Source organism: Hyaena hyaena, unplaced genomic scaffold (genome assembly GCF_003009895.1).
Source record: "Hyaena hyaena isolate Hyena2069 unplaced genomic scaffold, ASM300989v1 scaffold_62, whole genome shotgun sequence".
Taxonomy (NCBI): Eukaryota; Metazoa; Chordata; class Mammalia; order Carnivora; family Hyaenidae; genus Hyaena; species Hyaena hyaena.
Window position 1 is genome coordinate 2,358,501 of NW_024080694.1, and position 17,995 is coordinate 2,376,495.

At 50.7% G+C, this 17,995-nt stretch overlaps 1 protein-coding gene across 5 annotated transcripts in view; it reads left to right on the forward strand.

The window, feature by feature from the left end:
- The window catches only part of MTSS1 (MTSS I-BAR domain containing 1), a 162,634-nt gene extending 145,303 nt beyond the window's left edge, over positions 1-17,331 (forward strand). For 2 of the 5 annotated variants that reach the window (XM_039231996.1, XM_039231997.1), the window contains 8 exons: positions 591-748; positions 2,568-2,675; positions 3,967-4,064; positions 5,928-6,138; positions 10,914-11,108; positions 12,400-12,573; positions 12,843-13,005; positions 14,413-17,331. In XM_039231996.1, the coding sequence (XP_039087927.1) occupies positions 591-748; positions 2,568-2,675; positions 3,967-4,064; positions 5,928-6,138; positions 10,914-11,108; positions 12,400-12,573; positions 12,843-13,005; positions 14,413-15,113 (1,808 nt within the window). In that variant the 3' untranslated portion in view covers positions 15,114-17,331. Of the gene's footprint in view, positions 1-590; positions 749-2,567; positions 2,676-3,966; positions 4,065-5,927; positions 6,139-9,933; positions 10,054-10,913; positions 11,109-12,399; positions 12,574-12,842; positions 13,006-14,412 lie in introns of all 5 variants that reach the window. The other 3 variants (XM_039231999.1, XM_039231998.1, XM_039232000.1) reach the window with 3 other exon arrangements.
- The last annotated feature ends 664 nt before the right edge of the window (positions 17,332-17,995 follow it).

Below are 17,995 nucleotides of genomic sequence, written 5' to 3' on the forward strand. Positions count from 1 at the left end.
TTGTTTTATAAGGGGAACATTCAGGACTCTCCACCAGGGTGTTAAGCTGACTGCCAAGGATTCCCAGGCGCACCCCCACCAACCATGGCCAGGAGAGTTGATGCTTGCCATCTTTGTCTTCAGGGACAGAAACTTCTGTTCTAACAGAGGTGCTTTGATTGAGGTTGACCCAACAAAGCCACCTTGTGCCCATTTTTGGAAACATCCACAGGCCCTCACCTTGTTCATCCCTTGGCCTCTTCAGAATGTTCTACAAAGAAAGAATACTGTCTGGCTGCCATGTCCTGGGGGTTGTTGGCAGACAAAGTCTCAGTAGGGGTTACACCAGGCAAGAAGGCAAGTCAGGAGGAGTCACCCCAGGAGATCTTCCTTGTCACGAGGGTAAATGTGCCCTTTGGGCACTGGAAACTGGAAATGGCTGGTACTGGACAAAGAGCTACCTTCAGTCCTTTCTGAGTATAACTGAATAATTGTTTTAAGTCCTGGCACCTTGTGGTTTCCACTCCAGCAAGGACTCGAGGGAGGAATGGCATTTGTTCCAGAAGCTGGTGTTTCAGCAAGCCGTGCTTGGGGCTTTGTTTTGTTTACAGGGAGAGGTGATATCCAGCCTCAGCTGGACAGCGCTCTCCAAGATGTCAACGACAAGTATCTCTTGCTGGAAGAGACTGAAAAGCAGGCAGTCCGGAAAGCGTTGATTGAAGAACGCGGCCGATTCTGCACCTTCATCTCCATGCTGCGGCCTGTGATTGTAAGTCAGTGGAAAGCTCTGGAAGGCTTACACTGCCTGTGTGTAGGAGACTTTCCTTTATTTATCCATCCATCACAGAGTCCTCAGGAATCTGCTGTGTGTCAGGGATCATGATAGTGGAATCGCTTCTGTAGAGCAGGGATTCTCCATGAGTTGCCGATGGCCACGTGGCCCACTCCTGGCACACAGTCTTAGCACAAGTTGTTTACTTACTCTTTCTTCCGCCAAGTTCAGAAGGCCTTGCACAGTGGTTCTTAACGTCTGGTCCTCTGGCCAGCAGTGTCACCTGGGAACTGGTCTGGCTTCTTGAGCCCAACCCAGACCCTACTGAATCCAAGCCTCTAGGGGTGAGGATCCAATTATCTGTGTGGTTTTTTTAAATTAATTTTTTTTTGAGAGAGAGAATGAGAGAGCAAGCAGGGGAGGGGCAGAGAGAGCAGGAGAGAGAGAATCCCAAACAGGCTCTGCTCTGGTAGTGCAGATCCCGATGTGGGGCTTGAACTCCCAAACCATGAGATCATCACTTGAGCTGAAATCAAGAGTTGGGTACTTAAGTGACTGAGCCACCGAGGTACCCCAGTCATCTGTGTTTTAAACAAGCTTTTCAGGTGATTTGGAGACCCAGTGGCCAGGTTTAACACCAGTGAGTGATCGTGAGGTTAATATGGGAGGGGCCTCAACAAATCAATTGATACTTTTTTTTTTTTTTTTTTGAGAGAGAGCAACAGCGAGAGCACACATGAGTTAGGGGGTTGAGGAGAAGGAGAGGAAGAGAGAGTCCGTGCCCAGTGCAGAGCCCAACCCAGGGCTCGATCCCATGACCCTGGGATCATGACCTAGGCTGCAATCAAGAGTCACATGCTTAACCAACTGAGCCACCCAGGCCTCCCTAGGCTTTTTTTTTTTTTTAGGTTTATTTATTTACTTTTTGAGAGAGAGACAGAGACAAAGAGGAAGGGGCAGAGAAGGAGTGAGAGAGAGAATCCCAAGTAGACTCCAAACTGCCAGCGCAGAGCCCTGTGTGGGGCTCAAGCCCACAAACCATGAGATCACAACCTGAGCCAAAGTTGGATGCTTAACCTACTGAGCCACCCAGGTGCCCCCCAGACTTATTTTTGAAGTAAATCATTTGCATACTGTAACAGAGAACTTTTGCTGTAGTCCTTCTTGAAGCTGATAAGAAGACCGCGGCCCTAGTCTCGTGGGCCTCCATGGCTCACTCTGGCCTAGGCCTGCGGTCCTAGCTTGACACTTTGGAGAAGGGAGTGACTTTCTTCTGTGGTCTCCCGCCCCCATCCCACTTGCTGTGTCTTGCTTTTGACTTGGTGGGAAAAAAATAAGAAAGAAAGGGAAGGGCATCGCTAACTCTACTGCACACGCATGTGCTGTCACAAAGAGCTGTGATCAGATCTGGACCAAAATTGCTCCAAATTGTGTCAACCATTGAAGCTGAGTGAGCTAGGAGGGCCTCAGCCTGTGGACGGGGCTGTGCCGCAGGGCCCCATGAGAAGATGCAGGCAGGCCATCTGGGCAGGTGTGCCAGCCCCCGACCCCAGGCACCACGAGGAAGGCCACATGTCCTTTGACTTGCTGACCACCGTCTAGGGGCACAGGTCATTCCATAATTATGGCAGATTCCCTTTTCCCTTTCTGTTTCCCACAAGAAAGGGCTGGTAGTGCCTTTAGCAAAGATGTACCAGTCTCGAGGTGACTTTTCTGGAAAGTTGAAAGGGTTGGACAGTGACCCTAATACAAACAGCTAGGCCAAGACCAGGAATGGATCACTCATGATGACATGTTGTACATTACTTTCCTTCAGGAAGAAGAAATCTCAATGCTAGGGGAAATAACTCACCTTCAGACCATCTCAGAAGATCTAAAGAGCCTGACCATGGACCCTCACAAACTGCCCTCATCAAGCGAACAGGTAGGAGTTGTGGGATAAGCACTTGGGAGAACCAGCCAAAGACATAAAGGTTCAAGGTCTTGAGGGTCCCTGGAGGCATTATCTCATTTAAAATCCTATCTGTGTTTCACGTAGTGATATATAGTAATCATCATCACCAGTCATTATAGAACACTAGCTGTGTGCCATGTACTGTTCTATGCTTTTTACGTAGACCTCCTCAGCTAATCTGCATGATTATTCCCATTTTATAGAACAGGACACTGAGGCACTGAGAGATAAAGTCCCTTAACCAGGTTCATCTAGCCAATTAGTGGTAGAGCTGGGATTTGAACCAAGCAGTCGAGAGCCCATGCATGGCCTTAACCACTGTGTTCATCTGTTCTCTAGAAATAAACTCTCACATGACATGATAGTGATGTGTCTTGGTCATTGTTAGCCATTTTCACTGAATTTCTCCCTTCTAATTAATTAATGCATGGGGCTCTCTCTTATGGAAAAGATGACATCTTTCATGCTTATTCATTTGGTTCATGACATTAACATTATATCAAGTGGGAAGGACTGTATTTGGGGAGTAGCTGTTGAATCACATGGTGGCTGTTGCCCTTTGTATAAAATTCTCATTGCCTCCCTGGAGAACCAACCCAGAAGACAAATACAGAGTTTACGTTTCCCATTCTATGAAAGTGCTTTCGTGAAACCACAGCAAGCATGTGTTTGCTCTGTAAAGAGACATTTATTGAGAATTTACTGTGTGAATGAAAGGTAGATCTCACATTCAAGTCATTATTTGTCAAGCAGGGGAGCCAGATATAGAAGTAACTATGAAAGAATTGGCTTGCTCTTGATTCTGTCAGGTTTTAAAATATCAGGGCCAGAAGTGACCCACCAAATATCAGGTGGCTGAAACACAAGATCAACAAATCCTGACACCATATTGAATTTGTGGTGCTGTAAGACAAAAATCCTATAAACTGTAGCCTTGAGTATACCTGACTCCTGTCAATTGCTAATCTGTAGCTGTAAATCAATCTCTCTCTCTCTCTCTCTCTCTTTAGACTGGTATTTCATGGTCCCCTCCCCGCCTTCCAATTCTTTATATTTTTTCTTGTCTCAGAAAAAGGACTATGACATTGATGGATTGGTACTGTTGTTCTTTAACTGAAGAAGGAACATTAACAACATTTTTTTTTACGTTAACCCCCACCTCTTGATGATGACAGAATTTTGATGTTAACGGGTTAAAGATTTGCTGGATGATGGTTCCCTTCCCAGCACTTCACCTCCCCACTTGGCTCTGTCCCCTTAGGTGATTCTGGACTTGAAAGGTTCTGATTATAGTTGGTCGTACCAGACGCCACCCTCTTCTCCCAGCACCACCATGTCCCGCAAGTCTAGTGTCTGCAGGTAAGTAAAGCTGGGCTCTGCTTCTACTCACCCACAGTGAGAATCATTTGGAAAGTTTGGCCATTTGCAAAATTGTTCGCTAGTGGTAGACCTGCCAGCTGTGAAGTGTATTCTCTTCTTGAAGGATGGAAGCTCTGTCTTATGTCACTAATCCTTGGTGTACGTGACCTGCCCATTTTTTTCTTTGACTTTTCAAAGCCAAGTGGATTTCCACTTCTTGCGGATTTAGCAGTGAGAGTAAAGAGCGGAGTAGACCTGCCAGGTCTGTGTATGGTTATGTCCCCAAATGTGTGTGTGTGTGTGTGTGATTTCACATTTGAGCCTGTGTGGTAAACACGGAGCAGTAATTTCAGACTTAAGATGCTACATCATGAAAATGTTGGTTGGTTCCCTGTCATCTGTTACGGGCTATATTATATATGTGTGCGTGTGTGTGTTTGACAAATCTGTTGGGTTTTTTGTTTTGGTAACAAAGAGAACTATCTCACTAATAGAAAACAAAGCTGCACGAGTTCTCTTTTCTTTCTTCTAGTTTTAGCTTCAGTCAAAAAATCCTGCGGCACCGCCAGCATCGGCCGTGAGCTTGCTGGAGTGCAGCTGCCGTGGGCTTCACTGTCAGTCCCCAAATGCCCTCTTCTGACTGATTGGCGGGGTTGGGGGGGTGGGGTTGGGGGAAGCAAAAATTATGGTAATTATCCCCAGCAGCAGTGATTTCCTCTGGCACACTCCCCTATATCTGTCGGAACACTCGTTGTCAAGTAATTCTAGCCTAGAACAGTCACGCAGCCCTGACTACCTCATCAGCTGTCAGGGTCTGTGAAGTTTGACAGGAGCCTCTTGCCGGGAGCAGACGCCACACACTTTCTAATCCCAGCCTGGGTTGTTTATTCTAGGCCTTCCGATGCTTCCCTTTGTCCGTTCTGCTCGTTTGGACCGTGGGGCTTTGTTCAGCTTCCTGGGTTTTATAATCTGAGTTGCTAGAGTGCATACTTGTTAGAACCGGAGACGGAACGCAGAGCACCCAGAGGGGGTGTGATGCTTCTCGACATCCTGTTTACTGTTCACCTCGGAAGCAATAGCTCAGCCTCATCTGCCTGTAGCTGTTGAAAGCTGCCTGCCTCTTACCAGGTGTGCTGTTCACACTGGGTCCGCAGATACTCTCACATAGAAATTCCTATGATCGGGGAAAGCCATTCATTAAAGCACCGACTCTGGTAATAGCAGGTAAAACACGTGAAAGCACTGAGTTGATGTGCTGATGTTCTTTACGACGGTCTTGAACTGGGCTCGTGGAGGATGAAATCTCCTTGAGAGGCCCCTTGGCACTTGCGTTCCCAAAGCGATGCTTGTCTTGGTTTCCTGGACCCAGATGGTGCATCTAAGGGAGAACTCTGAATATACTAACGAGCTGATGCTGGGGCTTTGGTGGCTTTCGCTCCAGGGTCAGGGGATTCTGCAAGCCGATGAGCAGATAAGATCATGCCACAGACATTAGGTCTCCAGCTCTGGTGGTAGATGACATGGCTGAATTCATTGGGTAGCCCTTGACTCTTTAGAATCCTGGGCCTCCGTGCTAGGGACACCTCACTGTACCATCAGAGAAGTGAGTCTTGGTGGACCTGCGTTATGACGGCTCCCACTTTTCTCCCCGCTTGCTCACATGAAGAAACCTCGTGTTTACTAGCTTAATGATTTGGTGTTTTGGAAACATGTCTTACCATTTGCCCAGCTTCTCTGTGGCACCCGGCTGATTACATTATGTTCTGCCCCCTCCCCTGTTCCGTTGTTTTCTGTTTGCCTCCTTCCCCCCCCCCCGTCCCTGCCCCTTAACCTTGCACGCCTGCGTCCCCTCCGCCCCCACAGCAGCCTGAACAGCGTCAACAGCAGTGACTCGCGTTCCAGCGGCTCTCACACACACTCCCCCAGCTCACACTACCGCTACCGCAGCTCCAACCTGGCCCAGCAGGCGCCCGTCCGCCTGTCCAGCGTGTCCTCCCACGACTCAGGATTCATTTCGCAGGACGCCTTCCAGTCCAAGTCACCGTCCCCCATGCCGCCAGAGGCCCCCAACCAGGTAAGGGGGCCCTGGGCTCCGGAAGCGGCTGTGACATCTGGTGCCCGGACCACCATCACTGGCCGGCTCCAAAGACAGATGTTGGCTCAGGCAGACCCCTGTCCTCTCGACGCAAGACACCTCTGGTTTAATTTCTCATCTTTAGATGTGTCCTTTCCCCAAAGGGTGAGAACTGTAAGTTGGGTTTGAAGCCTGTCTCCAGGGTGGTGATGGTCAAAGTCACCACATTGGTCTGGGGAGTCCTCTCAGGTAAGTAGGCGGATCCAGAGAAGTTTGGCTGCCCTCCGGCATCCCTGTAAGTGTCGGGCTTAGCATGACACTTCATTAACGGACATGAGTGCAACGGTGGCTCCTTCTCCACCGCCATGTCTGCTGCTCTCTGAGTGGCGGAGATTCTGTCCTTGAATGGTGCCTCGGAAACCTTCCTTCGCGCTCTCCGGTTCCTTTTAGCAATTGGTGTGAGGATGAGAATGAATCCTTAGAGCCCTTGCAGCTAATTCCCTTGGTGTTCTGCTCCTGGGAGAAGGGAAGGCGTGGAATCTTCCAGCCACAGTTGGGGCCGGCGGCTCCAGACCCAGCCCAGCGGGCCCGGCTGCAGCAGGAAGCAGGATCTGGACAGGGTACCGTGACGCCCTTCCCGCGCTGCCCTCGCCGACCTCTTTCCCTGAGAGCCAGGGCCCTGGCTTCCCACTCAAGTCATAAGCGGCACAAACAGCAGACGGGGGGCATCGCCACCGGCCAGGGTGCCCCACAGTGCCACCTGCTGGGAGCACGAGGCTCCGCGCCCGCTGTACACACTGAGGTGACCCAGCCTTTGGCCCAAGATCCTTTGGACTCGGAAGGTCACGTGCTTATCTCGTATCCAGGTATCCAGTTTGCTTCTCTGTCACCGACGCTGTGTCCCGGCACCACCCTAGGACGTCCTGTGTCTGCTAATCCGTGTAGTCCCCCCGACAGCCACGTGCAGTACCGTTATCCCTGTTTTGTTGTGGAAACGGAGGCTCAGAGATGTGACTCACCCAGGCTGCACAATGATGTGACCTGCAGGTTGGGGACCTGGACGAAGGGTCTCTCGCAACCAATCCAGAGCCCTTTCTGTTCTGTCTCAGCTGTGAGGTGCCCCTGGGAGAGTGTTCTGGGGGAACGCTTCATGTAGAGGAAGCAGCTGAGGTGTTTTGGGAATTTGAGCCAGAAGATTTCTTGCCTCATGTGTCTGACGTTGGTGAACCCACAGGTTCTCAGCTCCATGGTCCCTTTGGCGTTTTTCAGCTGTCCCAGGAGACTGTGGCCTGTCTTCCTGGGGTAGAGACTCCCTTTCAAACAGAGACGTTCTGGGCCAAGAGCCATGACTTTGAGTTCTAACACACTTGTCCTAGCTGGGGCGCTTTGGCTTGGTCTGAAAGGTGTCACCCGCCTGTCCCCCGCTATGTGGCAGACCTAAACCACACCTACCTGTGGGTCTTGAAAGCAGAGTGTGAATGGTTGAAAGGAAAACGGGAATTTGCAATTCTTCCAAGGCTATTCTAACGCGCAGCCTAATCCTGTGTGTGTTTTTAATCAACTGACAAATTAACAGAATATCGTGCGCTGACGCTCCTTTCTAAAATAAGAGAGGCCCCGTGCTCCAGCCTTCCTGCCAAAGACTGTGTGTGTGGATCAGGCCGAAGTGAGTGTCTCTGCTTCCAGTAGTGTTGAGGGAGCAGAAGTTGGCATGCTGGGATTTACTCAACTCTGAAAGCCGGTGCCTGAGTTCCTTGGCTAGCAACTCTAGGGTGCTGTACGGTAGTTTTAATAAGCTCGGGGATGCTGCAAAATTTAATAGAGAATTTTATTTTTTAAAAAAAGACATTACAGCTGCTTACAGCTGTAAGGTAGAGGGAAAGTTAAGGAAATTGTACAAGTCACGTGGACCAGAGAATCCAGTCCCCCAAAGTAATGACCTTATTTAGGATGAGAGGAAGGGCACACACATCTATAAGGGGCAGGAGCCCTTCATTTCTCCACTCGATCACATGGGTCTCAGTCAATGCCAAGTGACGGAATAGGTTAAGAATTCACCCATTTTCCTCCACTGTGCCCTTTTCAAACTCTGTCTTAATCCACTCGTGTCCAGGAGCAGGGGCCGTGTCTGTTGTGAGGGTCTCCTCCTGGAGCCATTCATTCCATCGAGGCAGGAGGTTCTTCAGGAAAAATGAACAGAAGCCAAAAGAAATAGGAACCTGCAGTCCTGGAGCGGTTCATTGGTTCTTTTTTTCAAGTTGAACATGCTTGAACTAGAGAGACCAAAATAAACAGGCCTAGTAAATTACAGTGATAACTGGCCTCTCTGTACACTTGATTAAGCGCTCCGTTCATAGATGGACGCATATAAAATTTCACGTTCTCTTCCTCTGTTAGATATCAGTGATCCCTATTCCAAAAATGAAAGAAATTGGAGATTTAGATTAAGGTTAAGATTCCTCTGCTGAGAAGTGACAGGAACGTAAATCCAAACCCTCAAACTTTGGCTCCTGAACCACCAACCGGACACAGAGTTTGAGGAGCCACCAGGGCGTCCAGTGGGTAGCCCGTCCTTGCCTTGATTCTGCGGGACCCCGTGCAGTGAAGTGCCTTCTTGGAGCCTTGCTGCTTGCAGGATGGAGAGCTACAGCTCTGTCCCTTTGCCAGAACCTTTCTCCCTTTGGCCCTGAAGGAGGTGGACAGAAACACGAATCTGGCCTCCTTGGCAGTGAATGCAGGAACGCTTTTGAGGAAGTAACAGTAGACCCCAGTAGGGTTGGGCTTACTTAAACAAAAGGATGAGCCAGAGACTGCAGTTAGCAGTGAACAGAACTTAAATTCTTGGGTGTGCCCAAAGCACTATCTCAGGGGACCCAGTTTATATTGGAAGAGATGGTCTTTGTCATTCATCCACTCAGTAGTTTTGAGCACCTGTCACGGGACTAGAGAGTTGAGACGTAATAGCCCACGGGCACGGTCCCTGCCTATGAGCCAAATGTCAGGAGACTGAGCTGGGGGCATGCACCCCGGTTGGCTCTGGAGACTGGCAATACTGGAGGCGTAACAAAGATCGGCACAAGGAGATGTTTCCCAAGTCAGACCTCCTTTCTGTAATTAGTGCCCCAGATCTCTCCAGATGCTCCGTCCCTCCCTAGATGGCCACAGGAAATGTTGCACTGACCTCAGGGCCTCACTGCCCCAAACCTGAAAATCATTTCCTAGGCAGAGAAACCTAAAAACCGGTCCCGTGAAGACGTAGCTTCATAGCTGGAAACCACCCTTCATGGGTGCAGGGGCTGCATGTGACACAGGGAGAGGCCAGGGACTGGAAAGCGTGGAGCAGAAGCCCAAGCTGGGGGGTGGTGGTGGAGGGGGTTAATCCTCAGGCACCAAGTATGCCTGTGCCCCTGGGAGATAGCAAAGGCAGGCCTCCCCTTGGACCTCGGCTTGTGGAATGAGAAGAAATGTCCAAAGGAACATGGAGAGCCGCAGCACCTGGCCAGTGTCCGGCACACACTAGACACACACACACCAGGGTCCTGGGGGGCTGCCCATCAGGCAGGCCCGGACCTTGCCGCGTCTCATGCTGCTTTTCGAGGGCTCGAAAGCCTCTGTGCGGGTGCAGCTTTGGCAAAGGGAAAAAAATAACCCTAACCCTCTGCTTCTCTCATCCTTCCCTCTTCTGTGTATGTGTCTGTCTCTCTCTCTGTCGCTCTGTGCGTGCACTTCCCTGCCCCATCTTCTTGTTTTGATCTCCTGTTACTGTTGGTGGCATGCGGTCCCTCCATGCTGCAGAATTCGTCCAGCTCGGCCTCCTCTGAAGCCTCCGAAACCTGCCAGTCCGTGAGCGAGTGCAGCTCGCCCACCTCAGTCAGCTCAGGCTCCACCATGGGCGCCTGGGCGTGCACAGAGAAGGTGACCGGCTGGGCCCCGGCCACCGCGGCCACCCCCCCTCCCCCGCCCACCATCACTGTCACCGCCAGGAACCTGAAAGTCAAAGTCTGCAAAGTGCACCCCCGGAGCAGCCCCTAGTGGGGACAGAGAGAGGAACAAGGCTGAGGGCTTTTTCTTGAAAGGGTGCCTGGCTCCTGGACAATGACCTTGCAGCGTCCTGAGGGAGAGGAAGGGGTATGGGGAGCCCGGAGGTGGAAGGCTTCTTCTCAAAAGTGTCATGTGCTCATCCATCCCCCCCCCCCCCCCCCCCCCCCCCCCCCGCAAGCACCCCACCCACCGTGGCCTTGTCGCTGTACCGTTGGACGGGGACGTCTCGCTGCATCAAAGGCTGTGCACTTTTCTGCCTTTTAGTTCGCCAGCCCCCCTCTTCACCCCGATTTGGAATCTGCTCCTGAACAGTGTGATGATTCCAGAAACCCAGGATGAACAGCTTTCAGTTGATGCTTGAGAATTTTTTTAATTTGCATAATGAGATGAACAAATCACTATGACCGTGAAATTATGCTCCATTGGTTATAAATCATCCAAAACGGCAAAAAATTAAGGACACCGATCAATTTCCAAACTATTCTAAAATGGAGATAAATTATTTCTTTGGCCGAACGCTTGTTTGGTGTCCACTGTGCGTTCTTTGCCCCGCGGCCCTTTCTCTCGCACCACTGGTCATCCAGGAGCAGCAGAGCCCGCCACCTGTTGTATTCATAAATACTCGGGTCTCCCTCCTCCCTTGAATGTCAATGCCATCTTGTACCTCCACACTCATCCTGTTATATTAATTTTATTTTCCTTCCCCCCCCCCTTTTTGTTTGTTTTGTTTCCAGTTGTCTAACGGGTTTTCTCACTGTAGTTTGCCAAGTGAGTCCCATGTGGGGCCCGTGGGGGCAAGCCTTTCCCCTCATTGCCTGCCTGCCTCCCGCCTGCTCCCTCGGGTCACCTCTGTCCACCTTCCAGACTACGCTCATTATTACACCATTGGGCCCGGCATGTTCCCGTCATCTCAGATCCCTAGCTGGAAGGTTTGTGTCTCTCCTCCCTCCTCTCTCCCCCTCCTCCCCCTCTCATGGCTCTGTGCTCTCCCCCCTCTTCTGTCCCAAGGTCCTCATCTTGATCCCCCCTCCCTGCCCCTTCCTTCCACACTCTGCCTTCCTCCCCATATAACACCTCTCCCTAAGAAAATTCCCACTGGGAAGAACCAAAAAGCAGCAGGCAGATCTGAGATAGAAATTTCCACGTGGAGCTGAGATGGGAGAGGCTCCCGTTCAGAAAGATTCATTCAGCCTGGTTAGAGGTTAGGCGGTGATCCCAGACACGGCATCGCAGGGCCGGCAAGCAGGTCCACGCTGCTGGGGGCCACTGTAGGGTGTCACTATTACCGGGGGCTGGGAGGGACTGCCCTCCTCAGCCATGTGCCCCAGACTTTTCCCTGGAGTCCCTTATTGGGCCATGGTAACGGAACCATAATCCAAACTATGTTTTTGGCTTATCATGTTTTATCTTCAAAATAAATGCAGACTTTTAGTCTCATTTGTTTTATATTAAAACACATTTGCTCTAATATAAAAACAAAGTTTTAAAATTATGTCCTAATGAGTCCAATTGACGTGAGGAGGATATCCTACTTTATTGTGAGAGGAGGTATCCCGAATTTGAATAGTAGAGTAGCCTAGGCTGTGGCATTTAGAACAGGTCTTGACTTAATCCCTCACAGGTAGTGTGGACCCCTCAGGCCCCTCAGGGTCTTCCTGCTGACCCCAGAGGCCTTTGGTTCCTAAGTGAAGGCCTCAGAGGGCACATCCTGAGGGCTCTTCGGTGGGGGGGGGAGGGGGGCAGGTCCAGTATCCCAGAAGCTGAGATCCAGCCTCAGGGCGAGTGGCTGAATTCCTTGAGTGCCCTCTGGTGGCCGTGTCGCTCAAGTGAAGACATTTGGGCTGCTGGAGCTGAGAGGGTTCCTTTAGACATCAGTACGGGGGAGGGGGCGGGCACCTTCCCTGGGGATGGGCTCTCCACTGGCTGGTGCCTTCAGACACCTTAGACAGTTGGTCAGCTGTTAGGTGGCTGAGTCTTGTTGAGGGCTTTTAATCTTTGGGCAGGTATGAGGAAAGGGGAGGTACCCAGGGAGTCCCCAAAGGATTTTCCACTCCCTTCTTTTCACGCTGGCTGGGGACGTAGAAGGGCCTGCTGGCCTGTCCTAGCCTGAGCTTCCCCTGAGGGGGCCAGCCGCCTTCTGCAGGCAGCTGTCCGGTGGGTTCTGTGGCCTTCCAAATGGAGGCCGAGGCCCTGGGGCTTGACCACACTTGTTCTGTTCAGGACTGGGCCAAGCCAGGACCTTACGATCAGCCCCTGGTGAACACCCTGCAGCGCCGCAAGGAGAAGCGGGAGCCAGACCCCAATGGAGGAGGACCCACTGCTGTGGGTGGCGCGCCTGCAGCTGCCGAGGAAGCTCAGAGACCACGGAGCATGACCGTGTCAGCTGCCACCAGGGTAATGCTTTTATTCTCTGCCCTCTGGACCTGGCCAGCAGCAGGGGGGCCTAGTCAGCCTTGGGGCTGGAGGGACCTGAGCCCTGCCCCCCCCCCCCCAACTCCCCGCTCTGTCTTGGTTAGAATGCCTTCAGGCAAAAGACTTGTATTGAAATTTCTGGAGCCTCGGTAGGGTCCACAGACGGTGATGCAGAAGGGCCCTGGGGACATCAGACAGGGGATTCATGGCCCCTGTGGCTTCTCTGTGTCTCTCTTTCCTCCCGCGTGCAGCCTGGAGAGGAGATGGAGGCTTGCGAGGAGCTGGCGCTGGCCCTGTCGCGGGGCCTCCAGCTGGACACGCAGAGGAGCAGCCGGGACTCGCTCCAGTGCTCCAGCGGCTACAGCACGCAGACGACCACGCCATGCTGCTCCGAGGACACCATCCCCTCCCAAGGTACGACGCGGCCCGGGGTTTCCGGGCGGGCTTCCTGAGCGCTGGCAGGTGAGGAAAGGGGTGCCCTCCCTGCCGGGAGGGGGCAGAAGAATGAGCACAGCAGCAGCCCCGGCCGGCACACCGGCTTCAGAACCCCGGGAACGCTCCGGAGAGCTGACCTGTGGCCATCAGGCGGCTACCATTTCAGGTGACCGTCCGGGCAGCTTCTCTCGCATCTCACCATCCGGGTGCAGGGTAGCTCCCAGTGTGAACTCGGGTGCTGCAGATGAGAATCTGGCCACTTGTTTCGCAGCACTTTGTGCTAAGCTTCCCCATTTAAGAGGAGCGGCCGGGCCTCGCTCCAGTGCTTCTCCCATTCACGCTTACGGAAGGGCGTATTCTCACCTTCATTTCACGCGTTGGGCGGCGAGGCCCAGGGCCTGGCCCACACAACTAACGAGCAGCGCTGGCGTTTGAACCTCAGGTCTGAAGGCCCAAGTTCTTCGCCTGTTCCCGCCAGCTCCCCTGCTAACCCCACCTCCCTCTCCGCTGCACACGCAGACCAGCAAGATCGCGGCCGGGGCTAAGGCGCATCAGGGGGCGGTGACCAAATGTTGCAGCCCACCTGCCAGAGCTTCGAGGACTAAGTGGGTGTCAGTGGAAGGCCATTTTACTGTCCAGGGGGCATTGAGCAATGTCTGGAGACATTTTCAGCTGTCACCTAAGGAGGGGGTGCTACTACCCTCTAGTAGATGGCCAGGGATGCTGCTAAATGTCGCGTAATACACAGCACAGCCCCCCTGCCCCAAGTGCTGGCAGCGCTGCTGCCGTCCAGAAACCTGCTCTAAGATTCACTCTGTATGCTTCTGCCTCCCGTGTGACTCCAGTGTTGAGAGGAGACACACCTGGCAGATGGCGCCTGTCTTTGTACCTGTTTTGGGGGGCTCGTTGCCAGTAGCTCCATTCTTTTTCCAGCCTTTGCCTGACCAGTCCCTTAAGAGATAGTAAGGTCTGTGGTCGTCTGTCTGAGGCTTGTTCCTCCTGTCGAATTCTGGACTGGAGTGTTTGTGGAGTTAGTTTCTTTTCTCTCCCCGTTCACCCCCTTTTTTCCTCCTGGAGCAGCTCGGCGGGTAGCCCTGCTGTAGCCCGACCTTCAGATGTGCTTCACCCCTCCACAGGGGTGTGTGCCCGTGATGTCCAGCACCGTTCTAGCGCCCAGGGTTACATCGGGAGCAGGACGAAGATCCCTGCCGGGGGGAAGGGGGGGTCTCAGATGTTGGGGGCCTCTAAGGATGGTGCAGAGATGGGGGCGGGCTGGGATGAGGGTGTGGGTAAAGCACCTGGCCTCTTGTGCCTTTCGTTCCTCCACAAAAGAATCAAAAGGCAAAGCTGCTGCCTTGGAGATTTCTAATCAGATCTTATCATCAGTTTCAGATTATGATTATTTCTCTGTAAGCGGGGACCAGGAGGCAGATCAGCAGGAGTTCGACAAATCGTCCACCATTCCGAGAAACAGCGACATCAGCCAGTCTTACCGACGCATGTTCCAGGCCAAACGCCCGGCCTCAACTGCCGGCCTCCCCACCACCCTCGGACCCGCTATGGTCACCCCAGGGGTTGCAACCATCCGACGGACCCCCTCCACCAAGCCTTCTGTCCGCCGGGGGACCATCGGAGCCGGTCCCATCCCCATCAAGACCCCCGTGATCCCTGTCAAGACCCCAACGGTCCCAGATCTCCCCGGGGTGCTGCCAGCACCCCCCGACGGGCCGGAGGAGAGGGGTGAGCACAGCCCCGAGTCGCCCTCTGTGGGTGAGGGCCCCCAGGGTGTCACCAGCATGCCCTCCTCAATGTGGAGCGGCCAAGCCTCCGTCAACCCTCCTCTTCCAGGCCCGAAGTCATGTATCCCGGAGGAGCACAGACAGGCGATTCCAGAAAGCGAGGCCGAAGACCAGGAAAGGGATCCCTCAAGTGCCACTGCTTCCCCAGGCCAGAATCCGGAGAGTGAGGCTGCAGACCTGAGCCCGAGAGATTCGCCGCAAGGGGAAGACATGCTGAACGCCATCCGAAGGGGCGTGAAACTGAAGAAGACCACGACAAATGACCGCTCCGCCCCTCGCTTCTCGTAGGCTCTCTTAGGCTCCCAAGAATTGCTGCCAGTGGGGAAGGAACTGTTTAATCCATAAAACCTAATTTGTCTCGATCCATTCCAATCTATAATCAGACAAAAGATTTTGTAGGCAACTCAGAATACAGCTCTTTTGAAAGTACTCGACACCTTTAGATAAGAATTAAAAGCAACATACGTAACTGACATAACTTTGATCTTTTAATTTGTAAATATTGACAGTTTTCTTTCTGCACATTTTAATCTTAGTTTCCCTTTTGATTTTTCTGAAGGTGCCAAATTCCATTTAACTTTTTTACAAGTCTTTGTAAAATTTTAAATGCATAATGGGGGGAGGGGTCGGGACAGGGGAACCACGAAGTAGTTAATTTCAGAAGAAAAGGATAACTATACTTTACTTTTTCTTTTCTCTTTTTTTCTGCAAGCTTTTGTAGATGCATTGTTAGTAGTCTGGCTTAGAAGCAAATTCAAGTTATTTTAATGTACAAACAAAACGGATAAAGGGGTAAAATCTTCACTTAAATGTAGTATGTTCTGGCTGAGAAAAGCAGGAGGAACAATTGATGAGCAATATTCAGAAACAAGTGAATCTGGAAATGGTAGACTCTGTTGGGATTGGGGGGAGGGCCGTGGGAGGGGCACACTGTCAACATAGCCGATCCTGTTAACATTTAAGAGTAGCCTCGTAGGTTGAATTTCTAGTATCTTCATGGTAAATGCATCCGAATAAGCCATACCGGATTGCAGTGTTTGTTTCTGTAGGGTGTTTAAGGACTTCCTTTCTCCCACGATTCCTCTTGACTGCACACAGCTGCCGCCTCCAGTCCCATGCATGCTGCTGCCGCCGGCTCGACCTAGACCCCCCCACTTCAGTTACTCGTCTCTTGTACCCACTTTCATGGGATCCAGATACATCCAAAAAGGGTAAGGCAGTTTGAAAAATGTGAAAGACATTTTAAAATGACGATAGCAGGGAATTCTTAGATATAGCAAATGCCTTTTACTTAACTGTGCCCAGCAGGCTGGGCGCATTGAAAAGCCCAAATATTTTGAAAAAACTCGAGCGGATTTAACAAGGGTAACCAGCTTGGAATCTAGCAACTTGCCAATGTGTTTACCAATCTGGGGGCTTGTTTTTCTTATCTTCTTTTAAACAAATGGCAGTGAATTGGCATCATATCAAACACTGAAGAGAGGAGGATTTATTTATTGTCACTGGGAATCTGACCACTATACTGTCCCTTTTTTTGTATTCTAGGTAATGTTTTTGGAACGGATTTATGTCTTTTCTTATTTTAAGTGAAAGTTCGGTTTGTTCTAATGCCCATTCCCTAAAGCCAACAGAGATTTGTAGGTTTACAGGGCATCTTGTTTGCAGAAGCCAACTGGGTTTGAGAAAACCCAGCAGGCACCGTAAGCAGTCAGGTCTGTTCCTCCGCAGGAATAGGAGCTTGGAGGGTCCCCCAGCCCCTGCAGGTTTCTGTTGGCACTAACCTTCAATTACATAACCTTATGCTTTAATACATAAGTGCATTGGATGTGAGAGTAACGTACCTGTATAGTCACTGTTCTGTATATTAACATTTAACACCGCTGTGATTGCTCAAGGGCATTTTCTGTTCCGGCTTTAAAGCAAAGGCATGATTATTAGAAACTATTTAAGCTTTTTTTTCCCTTTGAAAAACAAGCTCCTTCTACAGAATATAAGCAACAGTAGTGCCTGTGGTTTAGCCCACCAATCTTGATGACTAAAAGTAGCTGATGCATTGTGCATATGATGCTTGAGATGGTTTTTGCAAAAGCAGAAATCACTGCAAGGTAATTACAATAGATAAAAGTGGTATTTTAAACCTTCGAAATAAATGGATGTGACTGTACCTTGGTACAGCTTTTCACGTGTTTAGTTTTTAAACGTTAGTATAATCTGAATAAATTTAATATAAAATGTTGCCAAATTCAATGTAGAAAGAATGTGACGAAACACCTTGGGTAGTTCTGTTTGTGTTTTTGCATATTGTAAAAGCAGTGTCACAGCTAAAAATAAAGAAATCGTTTCTCAAGGTAAAATTATTGTGGTTTAGTTGCTAGTTTGTACTGAGAGTTGACCTCTCCCTGTGCAGTTTTTTGTTCTAAACTTGTATAAATAACAATTGTGTAATGTGTCTCCCTTCTACCTTGTAACAATTGCTTCAGCCTACATTATAAATAAAGAACCACTAGAAAAAAAGAAAACGGTATTTCAAGACTTATTAAAATTCAGTTGCAAGTCCTAGTTGGTTGTCAGCAGCAGCCCAGAGACTCGGGCTGGACTTCCTCAGAAAATCCACAGATCGTTTTTTGTGGTGGCTGTGAGCCCCCAACAAGACTAGCTAGCTCAATCAATGAACTATCTGAACCCAGTCCTAATGAGTTATCACCAACTAAAAGCAGGTGAGTTTGGCTGATGATTTTAAAAATGGCTCTAGCGTTTAAAGAAACTTCTTCCAACATCCCGAGTTCTCTGTGGGGGAATCGTTCCCTGTGAGTCTACAGACCATCCAGGCCACGGGAGAGGAAGCAAGGCTGGAACACTGCCTCCAAAATAAGTGTCCCAGAGTTTCATCTCAGACTGGACCCTTTCACCGCAAGCCCCAAACTGCACCCCCCCTGAGTGAGCCCCATAAACGCCATGCTTATGTGTTCAATGTGTTGTTTTGAGTTTTCCCTGTAACCAAACCAACATCTCATTCGTGGCATCTTTAGAAAACCAAAGATGGTGTCTCAAGTCCTTAATCCTTGCACACCTTCTCTGGACTTGATATTCCTTCCAGCCACCAAGCCTTCAACTAGAGTTTGTTAACTAATACTCACAGGGACTCCGTATCTGGTTCTGTGCGTGTCCCC